Source organism: Stegostoma tigrinum, chromosome 47, assembly GCF_030684315.1.
Source record: "Stegostoma tigrinum isolate sSteTig4 chromosome 47, sSteTig4.hap1, whole genome shotgun sequence".
Classification (NCBI taxonomy): domain Eukaryota; kingdom Metazoa; phylum Chordata; class Chondrichthyes; order Orectolobiformes; family Stegostomatidae; genus Stegostoma; species Stegostoma tigrinum.
The window spans coordinates 4269259-4288702 of record NC_081400.1 but is presented as its reverse complement, the minus strand read 5'-3'; the positions used below and the strand labels follow the sequence as shown (position 1 = coordinate 4288702).

The 19444-nt window shown below is 51.4% G+C and overlaps 1 protein-coding gene across 2 annotated transcripts in view; it reads right to left on the bottom strand.

Moving 5' to 3' along the window:
- LOC125449676 (carbonic anhydrase 14-like) overlaps positions 1–19444 on the bottom strand; it is a 28215-nt gene that overhangs the window by 3921 nt on the left and 4850 nt on the right. The window contains exons 2-8 of one of the 2 annotated variants that reach the window (XM_059643071.1): positions 18496–18516; positions 16107–16286; positions 14178–14320; positions 13336–13431; positions 11374–11440; positions 5994–6151; positions 4264–4390 (exon numbers count right to left, since the gene is read on the bottom strand). In XM_059643071.1, the coding sequence (XP_059499054.1) occupies positions 4264–4390; positions 5994–6151; positions 11374–11440; positions 13336–13431; positions 14178–14320; positions 16107–16286; positions 18496–18516 (792 nt within the window). The remainder of the gene's footprint in view (positions 1–4263; positions 4391–5993; positions 6152–11373; positions 11441–13335; positions 13432–14177; positions 14321–16106; positions 16287–18495; positions 18517–19444) is intronic. The other variant, XM_048525546.2, reaches the window with a different exon arrangement.

Genomic DNA, 19444 nt, shown 5'->3' with positions numbered 1-19444 from the left:
CCCTAACCCGCACATCCCTGGGCACTACGGGACAATTTAGCACGGCCAATCCACCCTAACCCGCACATCCCTGGGCACTACGGGACAATTTAGCACGGCCAACCCACCCTAACCCGCACATCCCTGGGCACTACGGGGCAATTTAGCACAGCCAATCCCACCCCAACCCGCACATCCCTGGGCACTACGGGACAATTTAGCACGGCCAACCCACCCTAACCCGCACATCCCTGGGCACTACGGGACAATTTAGCACGGCCAACCCACCCTAACCCGCACATCCCTGGGCACTACGGGACAATTTAGCACGGCCAATCCACCCTAACCCGCACATCCCTGGGCACTACGGGACAATTTAGCACGGCCAACCCACCCTAACCCGCACATCCCTGGGCACTACGGGGCAATTTAGCACGGCCATCCCACCCTAACCCGCACATCCCTGGGCACTACGGGACAATTTAGCACGGCCAACCCACCCTAACCCGCACATCCCTGGGCACTACGGGACAATTTAGCACGGCCAATCCACCCTAACCCGCACATCCCTGGGCACTACGGGACAATTTAGCACGGCCAACCCACCCTAACCCGCACATCCCTGGGCACTACGGGGCAATTTAGCACGGCCAATCCCACCCCAACCCGCACATCCCTGGGCACTACGGGACAATTTAGCACAGCCAACCCGCACACCTATGTGACTGCGAGGAAACCGGAGCACCCGGAGGAAATCCACACAGACACAGGGAGGATGTGCAAATTCCACACAGACAGTTGCCTGAGGGTGGAATCGAACTCGGGTCCCTGGTGCTGTGAAACAGCACTGCTAACCACCGAGCCATCGTGCCAACTCTAAAACGATTAGCATGATCGGGGCTGGTCCCAACTCCATCTCCCACTTGCTCCCCATAGCATTTTATCCCACTTTTCATCAGAAACATATCGCTTTCGAACCTGTTCATTCATAGTGCCTCCGCTGCACTCTGGGGCAGTGAGTTCCACAGATTCACAGCCGTCTGAAAGAAGCAGTTTCTCCTCGTCCCACTTTTGAACCCACCTCCTCTCAATCTGTATCTCATGTTCATGACTGTCCCTCAAGGGGGAGCATCTGTTCGGCATCCTCCTTACCAACCCCTTTTAAAATTTTATATACCTCCGTCCGAAACCCCATCTCTTTTCCGGTCTGCAGCATGGAAACAGACCCTTCGGTCCAACTTGCCTGTACTGACCCAATCAGGTATCCCAATCTGATCTAGTCCCATTTGCCAGCATCTGGTCCCGATACCTCACAATCCTTCCTATTCCTCTAAATCCTTCCTATTCGTGAACTCATCTAGATGTCTCTTAAATGTTGTAATTGTACCAGCCTCCACCCCTTAGGGAAAGGCATGGCCTAGTAGTATTACTGTTGTTAATGCACAGACCCAGATTCAAATCTCACCACGGCAGATGGTGGAATTTGAATTCAATAAATATCTGGAATGAAGAGTCTAATGATGGCGGTGAATGCAGTGTCGATTGTCGGAAAAAACTATCTGGTTCACTAATGCCCTTTAGGGAAGGAAACTGCCACCCTTACCTGGTCTGGCCTACATGTGACTCCAGGCCAGCAGCAACATGGTTGACTCTTAACTGCCCTCTGGGGCAATTAGGGATGGGCGATAAATGCTGCCTGGCCAGCGATGCTATCATCCCGTTCATGAATTGTAAAAAACCGTCCGCTGGCAGCTCAATCCATACTCCTTCCTGTGTGCGAAAAAGTTGCCCAAATCTTCCCCCTCTCAGCTTAAACCTATGCCCCTCTAGTTTTGGACTCCCCCTACCCCTGGCTAGAAAGACCTCAGCCCCTTGAGCATGGGTGAGGTCCCGGAGGACTGGAGAATTGCTAATGTTGTCCCCTTGTTTAAGAAGGGTATCAGGGATAATCAGGGGTAATTATAGAGTGAGCCTGACATCAGTGGTGGGGAAGCTGCTGGAGAAGATACTGAGGGATAGGATCTATTTACATTTGGAAGGAAATGGGCTTATTAATGATAGGCAGCATGGTTTTGTGCAGGGAAGGTCATGTTTTACCAACTTGATAGAATTCTTTCAGGAAGTGACAAAGTTGATAGATGAGGGAAGGGCTGTAGATGTCATATACATGGACTTCAAAGCGGCATTTGATAAGGTTCCCCATGGTAGGCTGATGGAGAAAGTGAAGTCGCATGGGGTCCAGGGTGTACTAGCTAGATGGATTAAAAAACTGGCTAGGCAACAGGATACAGAGTAGTAGTGGAAGGGGGTTTCTCAAATTGGAGACCTGTGACCAGTGGTGTTCCACAGGGATCTGTGCTGGGATCTGTGTTGTTTGTAATATACATAAATGATTTGGAGGAAGGTATAGATGGTCTGATTAGCAAGTTGACACTAAATTTGGTGGAGTAGCAGATAGTGAAGGGGACTGTTGGAAAATGCAGCAGAATATAGATAGATTGGAGAGTTGGGCAGAGAAATGGCAGATGGAGTTCAATCCAGGTAAATGCGAGGTGATGCATTTTGGACGATCAAATTCAAGGGCAAACTATACAGTAAATGGAAAAGTCCTGGGGAAAATTGATGAACAGAGAGATCTGGGTGTTCAGGTCCATTGTTCCCTGAAGGTGCCAACGCAGGTCAATTGGGTGGTCAAGAAGGCATATGGCATGCTTTCCTTCATTGTACAGGGTTATTGAGTACAAGAGTTGGCAGGTCATGTTGCAGTTGTGTAGGACTTTGGTTCAACCACATTTCGAATAGTGCGTACTGTTCTGGTCGCCACATTCCCAAAAGGATGTGGATGCTTTGGAGACGGTGCAGAGGAGGTTCACCAGGATGTTGCCTGGTATGGAGGGTGCTAGCTATGAAGAGAGGTTGAGTAGATTAAGAATTATTTACATTAAAAAGATGGAGGTTGAGGGGGGACCTGATTGAGGTCTACAAAATCATGAGAGGTATAGACAGGACGGAGAGAAAGAAGCTTATCCCCAGAGTGGGGGACTCAATTACGAGGGGTCATGAGTTCAATGTGAGAGGAGGAAAGTTTAAGGGACATATGTGTGGAAAGTTCTTTACACAGAGGGTGGTGGGTGCCTGGAACGCGAGGTGCTAGAGGTGGGCACAATAGCGTCATTTAAGATGTATCTAGATAGATACATGAATTGGCAGGGAGCAGAGGGATACAAATCCTTGGAAAATAGCGACAGGTTTAGATCGAGGATCTGGATCGGTACAGGTTTGGAGGGCCGAAGGGCCTGTTCCTGTGCTGTAATTTTCTTTGATCTTTTGTTCTATTCATCCTATCCACGCCCCTCATGATTTTATAAACTTTGGTAAGGTCACCCCTCAGTGTCCATTCCCAAGGGAAAATAGCCCCAGTCTATTCCAGCCTCTCCCTGTAGCTCAAACCCTCCAACATCCTTGTCAATCTTTTCTGCACATTTTCGGGTGTCACAACATCCTCCCTGTAGCAGGACAACGTAGAGTTATGTGCAGTATTCCAGAAGCTTCCCTTTCCTGGTAAATGCACACTGTGTGGGGAGGCCATATCGCAGCTGTACAGGACACTGGTTTGGCTACTTTTGGAATACTGTGTGAACTCTGCAGCGCTCCCTCAGCACTGACCCTCCAACAGCACCTGCTCCCTCAGCACTGACCCTCCAACAGCGCCCGCTCCCTCAGCACTGACCCTCCAACAGCGCCCGCTCCCTCAGCGCCGACCGTCCGACAGTGCCCGCTCCCTCAGCGCTGACCCTCCGACAGTGCCCACTCCCTCAGCACTGACCCTCCGACAGTGCCCCCTCCCTCAAACGCTGACCCTCCAACAGTGCCTGCTCCCTCAGCACTGACCCTCCGACAGTGCCCGCTCCCTCGGCATTGACCCCCCGACAGTGCCCACTCCCTCGGCACTGACCCTCCGACAGTGCCCGCTCCCTCGGCCCTGACCCTCCGACAGTGCCCGCTCCCTCGGCACTGACCCTCCGACAGTGCCCGCTCCCTCGGCCCTGACCCTCCGACAGTGCCCGCTCCCTCGGCCCTGACCCTCCGACAGTGTCCGCTCCCTCGGCCCTGACCCGCCCGCTCCCTCAGCGCCGAGGCTGGGCACAACAGCCTGGATGAGATGCCGAAATCTCCGGGGTCCTGCTGGAATTTGGGCGATACGACCTGCCGGGACAGAGCGCCCGCTCGCTAATTCACAGCCAATGAGTCAATCAGTGATCCACTGGATCATTCGCCACTCACCCATTGAGAAGGAAGCTCGGATCTTTCTGTCATTGAGGGGCTGAGCTATTCGGAAATTGTTGACCAGGGGCTGCTTCGCGGCAACGTCAGGTCCCGTTCTGAACAATTTGGTCTTAAAGGCCGCAAACTGTGGGAAGGAGAGAAGACGCAGGGTTGAATTTCTATAGCGCCTGGTTCCGGGGCTGTTTACAGCCATTAAAGGCCCTGGAGCCCCCTCTGTGTCAGTCGGTGTAAGGTCAAGACATGATCTCACTTCTCAGCGAAGCCTAGAGCGTCCCTCCCCCCAACAGACCCCACCCCCAACCCCACCCCCCTGTTCCCCCCAGGTTCGAGAAAGGATTGTTCTCCAATCGTTTGTCCAACTCTTTCATGGGAGGTGGGGATCGCTGGTGAGCCTGGCATTGTCGCTCCTTCAGCCGCTGGCCCAAAGGTCTCTTCAGAGGGCAGCTAAGATGCTGTGTGTAGGCCCAGACCCAGGGGGTAAGGTTGGTAGATTTCCTTCCCCCATGAGTGATCCCCCCACCCCAACCCATGGATCTCCTTCTTAACCGTAAACAATGATGGGAAGTGGGAAGATGGTGGCCTGGTGGTGTTACCAGTGAGAATGTAGCTCCAGAAACCCAGGGAATGTCTTGGGGACCCAGGTCCGAATCCCACTACAGTGGATGGCGGAATGTGAATTCAACAAAAGAAATCTGGAATTAATAGTCTGACGTTGACCGTGAAACTAATAGCGATTGTGGAAGGGAAACTGGCATCCTTACCTGGTCTGGGCCTATACGTGACTCCAGACCCACTGCAATGTGTTGTTGACGCTTGACTGCCCTCTGGGCAATAAATGCCAGGTAAGCCAGCGATGCCCAAATCCCACCAGCGAATAAATGAAAAGCAAAGACTAAATCCGATTCGGTGAATTTAAATTCCATCGGCAGACCCTGGCAGGATTTGAACCCTCGTTGCCAGAAGGGTGTCTTCGTTTTAATCCATTCATGGGAATGTGGCATGGGTCAGCATTTAGTGCCCCTCCCTTAAGGGTTAGGAGACAACCACTTTGCTTTGGGTCTGGAGTCATGTGCAGACCAGACCAGGAGAGGCCGGCTGTGTTCTTCCCTCGAGTTCAACAATTTGAGGGCTCGAGGCACCTTTTCCCGTGACCTTAGCCCAAACCCTGACCCCAATGCACATGGCCTGCTGTCACACACAACCCGATGTTAGCCACTAACAGGGCCCGTTAACAGCTCCTCACCCTCCCACACTGATTGTAACCCACTTCTCTAGCTGTCCAACTGCTCTTCTCTCTCTCTTCTGTGGCCTCTAATGTTTACTGCTTGGCCTCCCTCCCTGCATCATGTCTTCTGCAATAAAATCCCGTCAGTCCTGTGGAAGGACCCGAAACGTTAACCCTGATTTCGCTCCTGCCAAACCTGCTGAGCTTTTCCAGCGTTTTTCTCTCTAGATTATGTGTCTATACTAATAGGCCATGGCCTCCTCCTCCCCTTAGCCTGGGGACACTACCATCATTACGCCAATGCCGTTAGACATCAGTAAGCCTATGGACTCCAGTTGAGATTTTCCACCTCTTCCGTTGAGAAGGTATTTCCAGCTCCCCCTGCAACGGAGCCTTGGGAGGAAAACGGGGTCCAAACACTCCCAAATTACCACAGACACAACTCCCTTTGCAATTGAGAGACTAGGCCCTAAGGGGACCATCGCCAATGGCCGACCAGTACCTGTGACTGGGAGAGCTGTACTCGCTGATGGAAGAGGATCCATTGGACAGACTGGAAGCAAGGTGGGGTGGTCAGTGAACCGCTGTACGTGAAGTAGTCATCCAACTGTTTGGGAAACAGCAAGTGGACATCGAAGGAAGGAATCTTGACCTCCTGACCTAGGAATTGAGGAACAGGGAGAGCGGTTGAATATGGCTTTCCTTGGAGCAAAAGCAAAAACAGGTTGGGACTCTCGCTTACTTATCTCATTGACGATTCTTCAGGATCAATGCTGAGAGGACGTTTTAACCCCCTCACGGGAGAGTCGAGGACCAGAAGACTGAGATGAGGGGGAATTTCTTCTCTCAGAGGGTTGGTAGACACACACGGCAGGGGAACAGACCGCTCGGCCCAACTCGTCCACGCCGTCCACACATCCTCAACTAGGCGAGTCCCATTCACCTGCATTTGGCCCATATCCCCCTAAACTCTTCCTATTCATGTGCCCACCCAGATGCCTTGTAAATGTTGTAACTGTACCAGCCTCCAACACTTCCTGTGGCAGCTCGTTCCACGCACGCACCACCCTCTGCATGAAAAAGTTGTCCCTCAGGTCCCTTTTAAATCTCTCCCCTCTCACTGCCCTTAAAACTCTCTTGCTCCTCTTTCAAACTCCTTCATAGAACCACAGGATCCCGACAATGTGGAAGCAGGTGATTCGGCCCATTGAGTCTATCTTGATTCTGTAAACAGCGTCCGAGCCAGACCCATACACTCATTCTATCCTCGTAACCCTGCATTTCCCATGGCCAACCGACCCAGTCTGCACATCCCTGGGCACTACGGGACAATTTAGCATGGACAATCCCACCCTAACCCGCACATCCCTGGGCACTACAGGACAATTTAGCACGGCCAACCCACCCTAACCCGCACATCCCTGGGCACTACAGGACAATTTCCCACGGCCAATCCCACCCTAACCCGCACATCCCTGGGCACTACAGGACAATTTAGCACGGCCAATCGACCCTAACCCGCACATCCCTGGGCACTACGGGACAATTTAGCACGGCCAATCCACCTTAACCCACACATCCCTGGGCACTACGGGGCAATTTAGCACGGCCAACCCACCCTAACCCGCACATCCCTGGGCACTACGGGACAATTTCCCACGGCCAATCCCACCCTAACCCGCACATCCCTGGGCACTACAGGACAATTTAGCACGGCCAATCCACCCTAACCCGCACATCCCTGGGCACTACGGGACAATTTAGCACGGCCAATCCACCTTAACCCACACATCCCTGGGCACTATGGGGCAATTTAGCACGGCCAACCCACCCTAACCCGCACATCCCTGAGCACTACGGGACAATTTAGCACGGCCAATCCCACCCTAACCCGCACATCCCTGGGCACTACGGGACAATTTAGCATGGCCAATCCACCCTAACCCGCACATCCCTGGGCACTACAGGACAATTTAGCACGGCCAATCCACCCTAACCCACACATTCCTGGGCACTATGGGACAATTTAGCACGGCCAATCCCACCCTAACCCGCACATCCCTAGGCACTACAGGACAATTTAGCACGGCCAACCCACCCTAACCCGCACATCCCTGGGCACTACGGGACAATTTAGCACGGCCAACCCAACCTAACCCGCACATCCCTGCGCACTACGGGACAATTTAGCACGGCCAATCCACCCTAACCCGCACATCCCTGGGCACTACGGGACAATTTAGCACGGCCAATCCACCCTAACCCGCACATCCCTGGGCACTACGGGACAATTTAGCACGGCCAATCCACCCTAACCCACACATCCCTGGGCACTACGGGACAATTTAGCACGGCCAATCCACCCTAACCCGCACATCCCTGGGCACTACGGGACAATTTAGCACGGCCAATCCACCCTAACCCGCACATCCCTGGGCACTACGGGACAATTTAGCACGGCCAATCCACCCTAACCCACACATCCCTGGGCACTACAGGACAATTTAGCACGGCCAACCCACCCTAACCCGCACATCTTTGGGCTGTGGAAACACGCGGAGAAAACCCACATAGACAGTCGCCCGGGGGTGAGATCAAACCTGGGTTCCCCGCACTGTGAGGCAGCGGTGCTAACCACTGAGCCACTGTGCCTATTTAAGTCAACAAAGTTTCAAATAAACATAAGTCCCACTTAATAAACTCCATTAATAACAGAAGAATGAATTATATAAATCCTCTCCAAGTTCGCACAGTCTGTCTTCTGGAATATTCTCTGCCCTCTTCGCAAACGCCTTTCTTCCACTAATTCTGCAGTCAGGGATGCTTTATCACCATTGTATATGCAATAAGGACTTTGAGCTGAAATGCCATGGTGCATTTGGTTAGTTAGGAGGGCGGTCTCTGAGATCTGAATGGTGCTGTCTCTGGGCAGGTCGCAGACGGCTCTCCTTGATTTTCTGATATACCCACAACGAAAAATTCAATTCTTCCAATATGATAGGTTTCAGGTTGTAAACACCATCAGATTTAAACTCAGTTGGCTTTCTGTATCTCGGCGCTTGGTTTCAGTTAATTGGCCAGTTTCAAAGCTGGTGGTCTTGGGAAAATATGCTGCTCGGCTGTTCTACACAAAATGCTTGTGTTTGGATGCACCTGCATTTATAAACTTCCCAGCACTGACAATGCGCAAGCTCTTACAGGGATGACGGCACTCTTGAACCCGAGATCACTTTTTACGAACAATTTCTGACTTCCTGCCTTCCAATTCATGATTACGCTACCCAACTTCGTAACAATAATGCAGACGTGGTTGCATCTTCGTTAGAACTCATGTTGTTTTTCAAATATAGCAACAATACGCTCTCTAGCCAAGTCACTAATATAGACTGGAAATAGTTAAGGGCGTATTGTTGGTCCCCAACAGCACTCCAAAGCTTACATTTCATTAACCTGAAAATTATCCGTTTATACAAACAAACCAAGAGGGAACCAAAGTAGGCCCTTGAAGCCTGATGTAATTTAACCTCATTTCAATATTCTTGCGATACCCAGCTGACAATCTTTCACTCCCGTGGTAATTAAGATTCAATCTAAAAATACTTAATGATTCTGCATTCACTGCATTAGGAGGAAGGGGAATTTCAGAAGCTCACAGCCTTCTAAAAGGAAAGAATTTCTGACTCCCTCTTGCCTGATACTCTTTCCCGTGCTAAAGTATCAAGCCCTTACCCAACGCTTATCTCTTTCAGTCTCCTTTTCTAGAATGCCTTTTGGAACTCTAAATGCATTATATCGACTTGTTTCCCTTTATCTACCCCCAAACAACACTAATCAATGCATCACGTACTGTTCTCCATTCACAAAACCGTGTTGATTTTGCTTAATGGTGTTACAGTTTGCTAAACGTCCCACTACTTTATTGTTAAGTACAGATTTTAACATTCTCCCAATGACATACTGGCCTATATTTCCCCACGTTCTTTACCCTTTCTAGATTAAGGAAAAGCTGGCACATGTTACTTCCTGAAGAAGAGCGTCCTTGCATTAATATCTACCCTTTACCTTACAGAATTAATGATAGGGTTCTGGGTCGTGCAGTAGAACAGAAAGGCCTGGGAGTACAGATACATAATTCTTTGAAGTTTGGGTCACAAGTAGACGGGGGTGGGGGGGGGCTTTAAGAAGGCATTTAGCACGCTTGCCTTCATTGCTCAGATCTTTGAGTTGGGACATCATGTTGAGGTTGTAAAAATTGGTGAAGCCTCCTTTTGGAATACCGTGTCCAGTTCTGGCAATCCTGTTAAAGGAAGAATACTATTGAACTGGAGAGGGTTCAGAAAAGATTTACCAGGATATTACCGGGAAAGGAGGGTTTAAGATATAACGACTGGCTGGATAGGTCTGGATTTTTTTTCACTGGAGTGTAGGATGTTGAAGGGTGAGGTCTTATCGAGGTTGATAAAATTTTGCTGGGTATAAAATGTCTTTTCCATAGGGTGGAGGATTTCGAGACGGGGGGGGCATATTTTTCAGGGGAGAGGAGAAAGATTTAAACAAGACATGAGGGACAACTTTGTTACACAGAGTAGCTCTTGTGTGGGATGAGCTTCCTGAGGAAGTGGTGGATGTGGCACACTTACAACATTTAAAAGACATTTGGATAAGTACATGAATGGGAAAGGTTTGGATGGATATGGGCCAGGAGCAGGCACTAGTTTAGTTTGGGATTATGGTTAGAATGGATCGCTAGGGCTAAAGGGTCTGTCTCTGTGCTGTATGACTCTATGACCGAAATGACTAAAGAATATATCTGACTATCTATAGGACATCACATTGCGGAGGAGCTTACTACTGGAAAATTGGTTGCTAGCTTCCTTGTCCAGCAACAGTTTGAAATTAACTGTATTGGCCGGGAAACCAAAATATCTTCTCTCTCAGTGGTAGGACCTTTCAAGTTCCGGCTTAATATCTCATCCGGTGCAGGACACTGTCGGACCTGACTCAGGAGCAACAGCTTGGATATTGGTTTTAGCTCCACAAAACAGGATTTGGCAAAAGGATTATCCAGGGCTCGGAGAACCAGAGCAGAGCTGGCCAGGAAAAGGAGGAGGAAGTTGGTGACACAGTGCCCTGGGGAGTGGTGCCTGAGCAAGGCTGTAGGTTCATAGTTCCTTGGAAGTGGAGTTGCAGGTAGACAGGGTGGTGTGGAAGGTGTTCGGTACGCTTGCCTTTATTGGTCAGTGCATTGAGTATCGGAGTTGGGAGGGTCATGTTGTGGCTGTACAGGACATTGGTTAGGGCCGCTTTCGGAATACTGTGTTCAATTCCGGTCTCCCTGCTATAGGAAAGCCGCTGTGAAATTTGAAAAGATTTACAAGGATGTTGCCAGGGATTGGAGGGTTTGGGCTCTGGGGAGAAGCAGAATAGGCTGGGGCTATTTCCCCTGGATCATGAGAGGCTGAGGGGGTGACCCTATAGAGGTTTATAAAACCATGAGGGGCATGGATAGGGGGGATAGACAAGGTCTTCACCCCCAGGGAAGGGGTGTCCAAAACTAGAGGGGCATAGGTTTAAGGTGAGAGGGGAAAGGAACCTGAGGGGCAACTTTTTCACGCAGAGGGTGGTGCATGTATGGAAGGAGCTGCCAGAGGAAGTGGGTGGGGGCTGGTACAGTTACAGCATTTAAAAGGCATCTGGATGGGGACATGGATAGGAAGGATTTAGAGAGAAATGTTGGCAAATGAAACTAGATTAATTTGGGATATCTGATTGGCAGAGATGAATTGGACCAAAGGACCTGGGTCCGTGCTGCATATCTCTATGACTACAGAATTAATAGCAAGGGACTAATTTATTTATCTGCCTGAATCATATTGCCTTACCTGAATGTGGTATAGAGTCGAGGTGCCTGAGAATATTTTCATAAGCTGGGTTTATATTTTGTCCAACCTTTATTGAATACAAAATAACGTGTGTCAGTCTTGCCTTTTTGTGGTATGCATTAATTTGTGACAGTTGTAAGTAGTTCGGCCAAACGATCCCACCATAATGGAGATAGTAGGAACTGCAGATGCTGGAGTCTGAGACAACGCAGTGTGGAGCTGGAGGAATATAGCTGGCCAGGCAGCATCAGAGGAGCAGGAATGTTTTTGTTTCTGAAGAAGGGTCCCGATCCGAAACATCAACTTTCCTGCTCCTCTAATGCTGTCCAGCCTGCTGTGTTCCTCCAGCTCCACAACTGTGTTGTCTCTAGAGGGATATGTACAGGCTTGTACCTTTTACGTCAACAAGAAAATAACTAGCTATGTAATCAAATTGTTTTTAAACCAGCAAAAAAAGAGATGTGAAATTCTAACTTATAACTCCATTATTTAAAATGTACCCCTTTTCAAAATTCCTACATGCACTGTCAGACCAAGCTCCCCCAAAATATATAAGAAAATAGTCTAGATCCTAACTTTTTCTTGTTTTAAAAGCAAGTGCCAGGTGTTGTGTTCTAGATGCAATTCAATAGGTCAAACTATCTGTCTTGAAGCAAAACACACTTTATTCAAACACTATGGTTAAAATACAACTAAAGAAAGATGAAATTGAAATAACCTAATGCTATTAGAAAACGTAACAGAATAATAGATGATTAAACTGTTACTAAACAGTAACTGTTCCAATATAGTAACATCTGATAAACACACCCTTGGCAAAGGCAAATTCAGTAAAAATAGATTGTCTCACTGGTAATTCTCCAATCCAGGAGGGGAAAAAAATTACCCTCATTCCAAACCTGTATACATTACCATCTAGAGCATCCCAGCTTGGAAATATATTGACGCTCCTTCAGTGTCGCTGGGTCAAAGTCGTGGAATTCCCTCCCTAAGTGGCATTGTGGGTCAACCCACAGGCCATAGACTGCAGCAGTTCAAGAAGGCAGCTCCACTCCCCACCTTCTCAAGGGGCAACTAGGGACGGGTAATGAATGCTGGGCCCAGCCAGCGACACCCACGGACAAACAGAGGGACATTAGTTAGGCCACTTGTGGAATACTTAGTTCAATTCTGGTCCCCCTGCGAAAGGAAGGATGTTATCAGCCATGACTGAATGGCAGAGTAGACTCGACGGGCTGAATGGCATTCGTTTCTGATCCCATGTCTTGTGGGCTATGGTCTTATCAAACTTATAGGATGAAGAAAAGATTTACGAGGATGTAAAGTTACAGGGAGAGGCTGAATAGTCTGGGACTATTTTCCCTGGAGTGTCAGAGGCTGAGTGGTGACCTTATAGAGGTTTATAAAATCATGAGGAGCATGGATAGGATGAACAGCCAAGGTCATTTCTCTCGGGTAGGAGAGCCCTAGAAGGTGTAGGTATAAGGTGAGAGGGGAGGGATTTAAAATGGACCTGAGGGGTAACTTTTTCTCACGGGGGTGGTGCGTGTATGGAACAAGCTGCCAGAGGAAGTGGGTGGAGGCTGGTACAGTTACAGCATTTAAAAGGCGTCTGGATGTGGATGTGGATGGGAAGGGTTTAGACAAATGCTGGCAAATGGGACCAGATTAATGTAGGATATCAGATCAGCACAGGCAGGTTGGATTGAGGGGTCTGTTTCCATGCTGTACATCTCTAAGATAAATTTTGGGTTCAAAAGTGGATGAGAAAATAGACTTTTTGTTGTTTGATCAAGAAGTTGAGTCTGATTACTGATTGCGATGAAATAGATCAATGAACTGGAGGGCCAGACTTCAAAATGTGGCGCCACCAACTGGACAGAAGTCAGAACTACATTGTTACACAGGAATGTTTACATGTGGGATCCCCACTCTGATTCAGGCTGTCCGCAAATACCTCACCTCCATGAGAATTCCCAGGACCAGCAATCCATCCTCCTCGCTCATGGCCTCCGACACATTCCGGTATTTCTCAGAATTGTAGTGAACGACATGGACCTGCAAATGATCAAACCAGCTGACAGCTCGCGTCTGTGCCCCGTTACCAATCCATTATTGTCTGCATTGGGCTATAATGGCTTGCTCGATGGGGGTCCATAGTCTGGCACCTCGGCAACTGAACGTTCAACTAAGGAGGGCATCACAACACCGATGTTCCCTTATGGGGCGGTGGAAGGAGGCACTTTCTGGCCCAGGGCAGCAACTGATGTACCCAGACTTAGTTCAGGTGGGGAGGGGGGATTACAGAGATAGGGATGGGTGAAAGGGATGGAGGAGGTGACAGAGACAGGGAGGGGGTGTAGGGGGCTGGAGGGGGTGACAGAGATAGGGAGGGGTTGGAGAAGGTGACAGAGATAGGGAGGGGGTGACAGGGATAGGGAGGGGCTGACAGAGATAGGGAGGGGCTGACAGGGATAGGGAGGGGCTGACAGAGATAGGGAGGGGGTGGAGGGGACTGGAGGAGGTGACAGAGATAGGGAGGGGGTGTAGGGGCTGGAGGAGGTGACAGAGATAGGGAGGGGGTGTAGGGGGCTGGAGGGGGTGACAGAGATAGGGAGGAGGTGGGGGAGGCAGAGAATGTCATGGAGAGTCGCGAGACGGTGAGACTTTCAAACTGAGGTTGCTGATGGGTGGCAGATGGGTCCAGGGTCGGGGGGGGGAGTGACTGAAACACTGGAGGCAGGCAAACAAGCCCAGAGTTGACATCCCTACTCCCCCAACCACCACTACTCTGTGGCTCCTACCTCAGCCTGAGCTCTCTCTCCATCCACGAGGTGTTCCGATCCCTGGGGATGTTCCACGCTCCCCCAGTGAAAGTGCATCTGTGTAGCTGTGTAGGCCATGGGGAGACTGCAGATGTGCATGGCTGTGGGTAGGGTCAGTTGCACTGTGCAGGGAAATGAAAGAGAGGACATGCATTGGACAACAGAGTGGTGGAAGGGGGTGGGTTGACTGGCGAGGGGGCAATACATGTTTACATCCGTCACACCTTGCAACACCTGCTCCCCTCAGGTCATCCCATCCCACTTACACACACACACACACACACACACACACACACACACACACTCTGTCCATCCCCATTTGCAACTCAGTAGCTGTCTCTCTCTCTCTCTCTCTGTTGGTTTCTGGTTTCATAGAACATAGAACAATACAGCGCAGAACAGGCCCTTCGGTCCTCGATGTTGCGCCGAACTGTGAACTAATCTAAGCTCCCACCCCCTACACTATCCCATCATCATCCATATGCTTATCCAAGGGCTGTTTAAATGCCCCTAATGTGGCTGAATTAACTACATTGGCAGGCAGGGTGTTCCACGCCCTTACTACTGTCTGAGTAAAGAACCTGCCTCTGACATCTGTCTTAAATCTATCACCCCTCAATTTGCAGCTATGCCCCCTTGTACAAGCTGAAGTCATCATCCTCAGAAAAAGACTCTCACTGTCCACCCTATCTAATCCTCTGATCATCTTGCAGAGACCATCTTTTCTCAGAAGACCTTTTGCAGACGTTTTAAGGGACTGAAAAAAATGCTCCATTTTCCAAAGAAGATTCCGACACAAAACGTCAACTATTCCTGCTCCTCTGATTCTGCTGTGTTCCTCCAGCTCCAGGATTGCTTTCAGGAAGACTGACTTTGCACACTCCCCCCCACACCCCCCCAGATCTCTGTCCCCCCTCCATCACCCTACACCCCCTCCCTATCTCTGTCACCTCTCCAGCCCCCTACACCCCCTCCCTATCTCTGTCACCCCCTCCACCCCACTACACCCCTATCCTCCCTATCTCTGTCATCCCCTCCCTGTCTCTGTCACCCCCTCCAGCCCCCTACACCCCCTCCCTATCTCTGTCACCCCCTCCCTGTCTCTGACACCCCCTTCAGCCCCCTACACCCCCTCCCTATCTCTGTCACCCCCTCCAGCCCCCTACACCCACCCTCCCTATCTCTGTCACCCCCTCCCTATCTCTGTCACCCCCTCCCTGTCTCTGTCACCCCCTCCAGCCCCCTACACCCCCTCCCTATCTCTGTCACCCCCTCCAGCCCCCTACACCCACCCTCCCTATCTCTGTCACCCCCTCCCTGTCTCTGTCACCCCCTCCAGCCCCCTACACCCCCTCCCTATCTCTGTCACCCCCTCCAGCCCCCTACACCCACCCTCCCTATCTCTGTCACCCCCTCCCTGTGTCTGTCACCCCCACCAGCCCCCTACACCCCCTGCACATGTCTGTCACCCCCTCCAGCCCCCTACACCCCCTCCCACTCTCTGTCACTCCCTCCAGCCCCATACACCCCCTGCACATGTCTGTCACCCCCACCTCTGGTTCCTGACCCTTCGCGATTTGCGAGTCAATGTTTGTTGTCACCAGGTTCCCAAGCTCGGACGTGATGAGTCTAAATGCCACCAGAGACCCGCGGCCCCACAGCATGAGCCTGGGGGTGGCTGGGGGGGAGGGGGGGATGTGAAGGGGTTGCTCTGGATCACGGGTCCGGGAACATCCCCACCCGCCCATGGCCTCCCGACAAAGTCAATACAAGATCGATGCAAGTGATTTGAAAAGCTCCACACGGTCAGAGAGCCATGCAGCGCGGAAGCAGACCTTTCGGCCCGACTAGCCCGTGCTGGCCCTATCCCCAAATGCAGCTAGTGTCCCCTGCTGGCCCCGTCCGTACCTGTGTGGCCGGTGTTTGAGAGGGTGAACGCTTCCCCCTCCGGTTCGCTGTATCCCTTTAATCGGACCGGTGTCAGGGACGGGTCAAAGGTGACAATATCCGTATCGATATCAACTGGAGACTGCCATCGCTCCCCGCAATGTCCATATTCCGTTTTCCAGTTCTCTGGTCCCGAGGGGCCTGCATTCAATGGGCCGAAGCGCTTAGCTCAGAGATAATCCGGCCCCCACACCCCCTCCCTATCTCTGTCAACCCCTCCAGCCCCCTACACCCCCTCCCTATCTCTGTCACCCCCTCCAGCCCCCTACACCCCCTCCCTATCTCTGTCACCCCCTCCAGTCCCCTACACCCCCTCCCTATCTCTGTCACCCCCTCCAGCCCCCTACACCCCCTCCCTATCTCTGTCACCCCCTCCAGCCCCCTACACCCCCTCCCTATCTCTGTCACCCCCTGTAGCCCCCTACACCCCCTCCCTATCTCTGTCACCCCCTCCAGTCCCCTACACCCCCTCCCTATTATCTGTCACCCCCTCCAGCCCCTTACAGCCTCTCTCTATCTCTGTCACCCCCTCCGTCCCCCTACACCCCCTCCCTATTATCTGTCACCCCCTCCAGCCCCCTACACCCCCTCCCTATCTCTGTCACCCCCTCCAGCACCCTACACCCCCTCCCTATCTCTGTCACCCCCTACACGCCCTCCCTATCTCTGTCACCCCCTCCAGCGCCCTACACCCCCTCCCTATCTCTGTCACCCCCTCCAGCCCCTTAAACCCCCTCCCTATCTCTGTCACACCCTCCAGCCTCCCTATCTCTGTCACCTCCTCCAGCCCGCTACACCCCCTTCCTATCTCTGTCACCCCCTCCAGCCCCTTAAACCCCCTCCCTATCTCTGTCACACCCTCCAGCCTCCCTATCTCTGTCACCTCCTCCAGCCCGCTACACCCCCTTCCTATCTCTGTCACCCCCTCCAGCCCCCACACCCCCTCCCTATCTCTGTCACACCCTCCAGCCCCCGACATCCCCTCCCTATCTCTGTAACCCCCTCCATCCCCTTACACCCCCTCCCTATCTCTGTCACACCCTCCAGCCCCCTACACCCCCTCCCTATCTCTGTAACCCCCTCCAGCCCCTTACACCCCCTCCCTATCTCTGTCACCCCGTCCAGCCCCTACACCCCCTCCCTATCTCTGTCATCCCCTCCAGCCCCCTACACCCCTCCCTATCTGTCACCTTCCCAGCCCCCTACACCCCCTCCCTATCTCTGTCACCCCCTCCAGCCCCCTACACACCTTCCTTATCTCTGTCACCCCCTCCATCCGCCTACACCCCCTCCCTATCTCTGTCACCCCCTCCATCCGCCTACACCCCCTCCCTATCTCTGTCACCCCCTCCAGCCCCCTACACCCCCTCCCTATCTCTGTCACCCCCTCCAGCCCCCTACACCCCCTCCCTATCTCTTTCACCCCCTCCAGCCCCTTACACCTCCTCCCTCTCTCTGTAATATACCACATGTCCCATCAAAGACCTCCAGGATAGACAGTATTAGGTACAGAGTAAAGCATCCTCTACCCTTTTAAATTCAAATAAAAGCTTTTTCCATACTCTCCTCCGCTCCATCAAACACTCCCAGGGACAGCACAGGGTTAGATGCACAGTAATCCTCCCTTTCTACCACATCCCCATCAATTACTGCGAGGGCAGGGACAGCATCGGGTTAGATACAGTGTAAAGCTCCCTCTACAGTGTCCCCCATCAAACCCTCCCCGGACAGGGACAGCACGTATTTAGATACAGGGTAAAGCTCCCTCTACTCTGTCCCCCCCCATCAAACACTCCCAGGGACATGGACAGCACGGGGTTAGATACAGAGTAAAGCTCCCCCTACTCTATCCCCCCATCAAACACTCCCAGGGACAGGGACAGCACAGGGTTAGATACAGAGTAAAGCTCCCTCTACACTAACCCCCCATCAGACACTCCCAGGACAGGGACAGCACAGGGTTAGATACAGAGTAAAGCTTCCTCTACACTGTCCCCCAACAAAACATTCCCAGGGACAGCACAGGTTTAGATATAGAGTAAAGCTGCCTCTACACTGTCCCCCAACAAAACATTCCCAGGGACAGCATGGGGTTATATATAGAGTAAAGCTCCCTCTACACTGCCTCCCCACCATCAAACACACCCAGGGACAGGGACAGCACGGGGTTAGACACACGGAAAAGTGAGGATGAAAATGCGATCCACGGCGGGGGGGGTCTGACTGACTGAGTCGGAACGCTGTGTGAAAAATGAGCCAATGTCTCAGGTCCTTTCTCATTCAGAGGGAACGCTGCCGGAAGGTGACAGGAAAGGCTTTTGAGTGGAGTCATTGCTTGGAAAGGACTTACCTTCATAGGTCCAGCAGAAACCTGTGCAGGAAGAGAGAGCAGTTAGACATCAGAAGCTGTCAGGGTGACTGAGAGACAGAAACAGACCCAGGAGGCTCATTAGGCCCGAGATGGCGATAATGGCTCACACACCAGGACCCCTACATTTTATCTTGTTTGCTTTTAATTTATTCATGGGCATCACTGGCTAGGCCGGCATTTATTGCCCCATCCCGAATTGCCCAGGGGGGCAGTTAAGAGTCAAGCACATTGCTGTGGGTTTGGAGTCACGTGTAGGCCAGACCAGGTAAAGCTGGCAGTTTCCTTCCCTAAAAGGCATTAGTGAACCGGATATGTGTTCCTTTTTTCATCTGACAATCATTTCGGGGTCATCACTGGGCCCTTAATTTTTATTGAATTCAAATTCCAGTATCTGCCATGGCAGGATTCAAACCTGGCTCCCCGAGACCATTACCTGGGTCTACTGGATTAACAGCTCACAAAACTGTAAACATTTTGAGTCAGCCATGAGTCTTCTGTCGACCTATCCTTTGAGCTACATCCATCCAAACACAGAACATAGAACAGTATACAGCACAGCAACAAGCCCTTCAGCCCATCTATGTCTGTGCTGACCATGATGCCATTCTAAACTAATCCCATTTGCCTGTTTACGGTCTGAATCCCTCTATCTTCTGTCTGCTCATGCATCTGTCTAAACCCTCTTAAACTTCGCTATCGCACCTACTAACACCCCTGGCAGTGTGTTCCAGATACCTCTGTGTTTCAATCCTTTCGTGGCTGATGGTGAATTTGGAATTCAGTAAAAATTCAGGAATGAAAATTGACAAAGATGTTGCCCAATTCGGAGGATTTGGGCTACAGGGGAGAGGCTGGGGCTGTTTTCCCCGGAGTGTCGGAGGCTGAGTGGGGGTACCTTACTTAGGTTTATAAACCCACGAGGGGCATG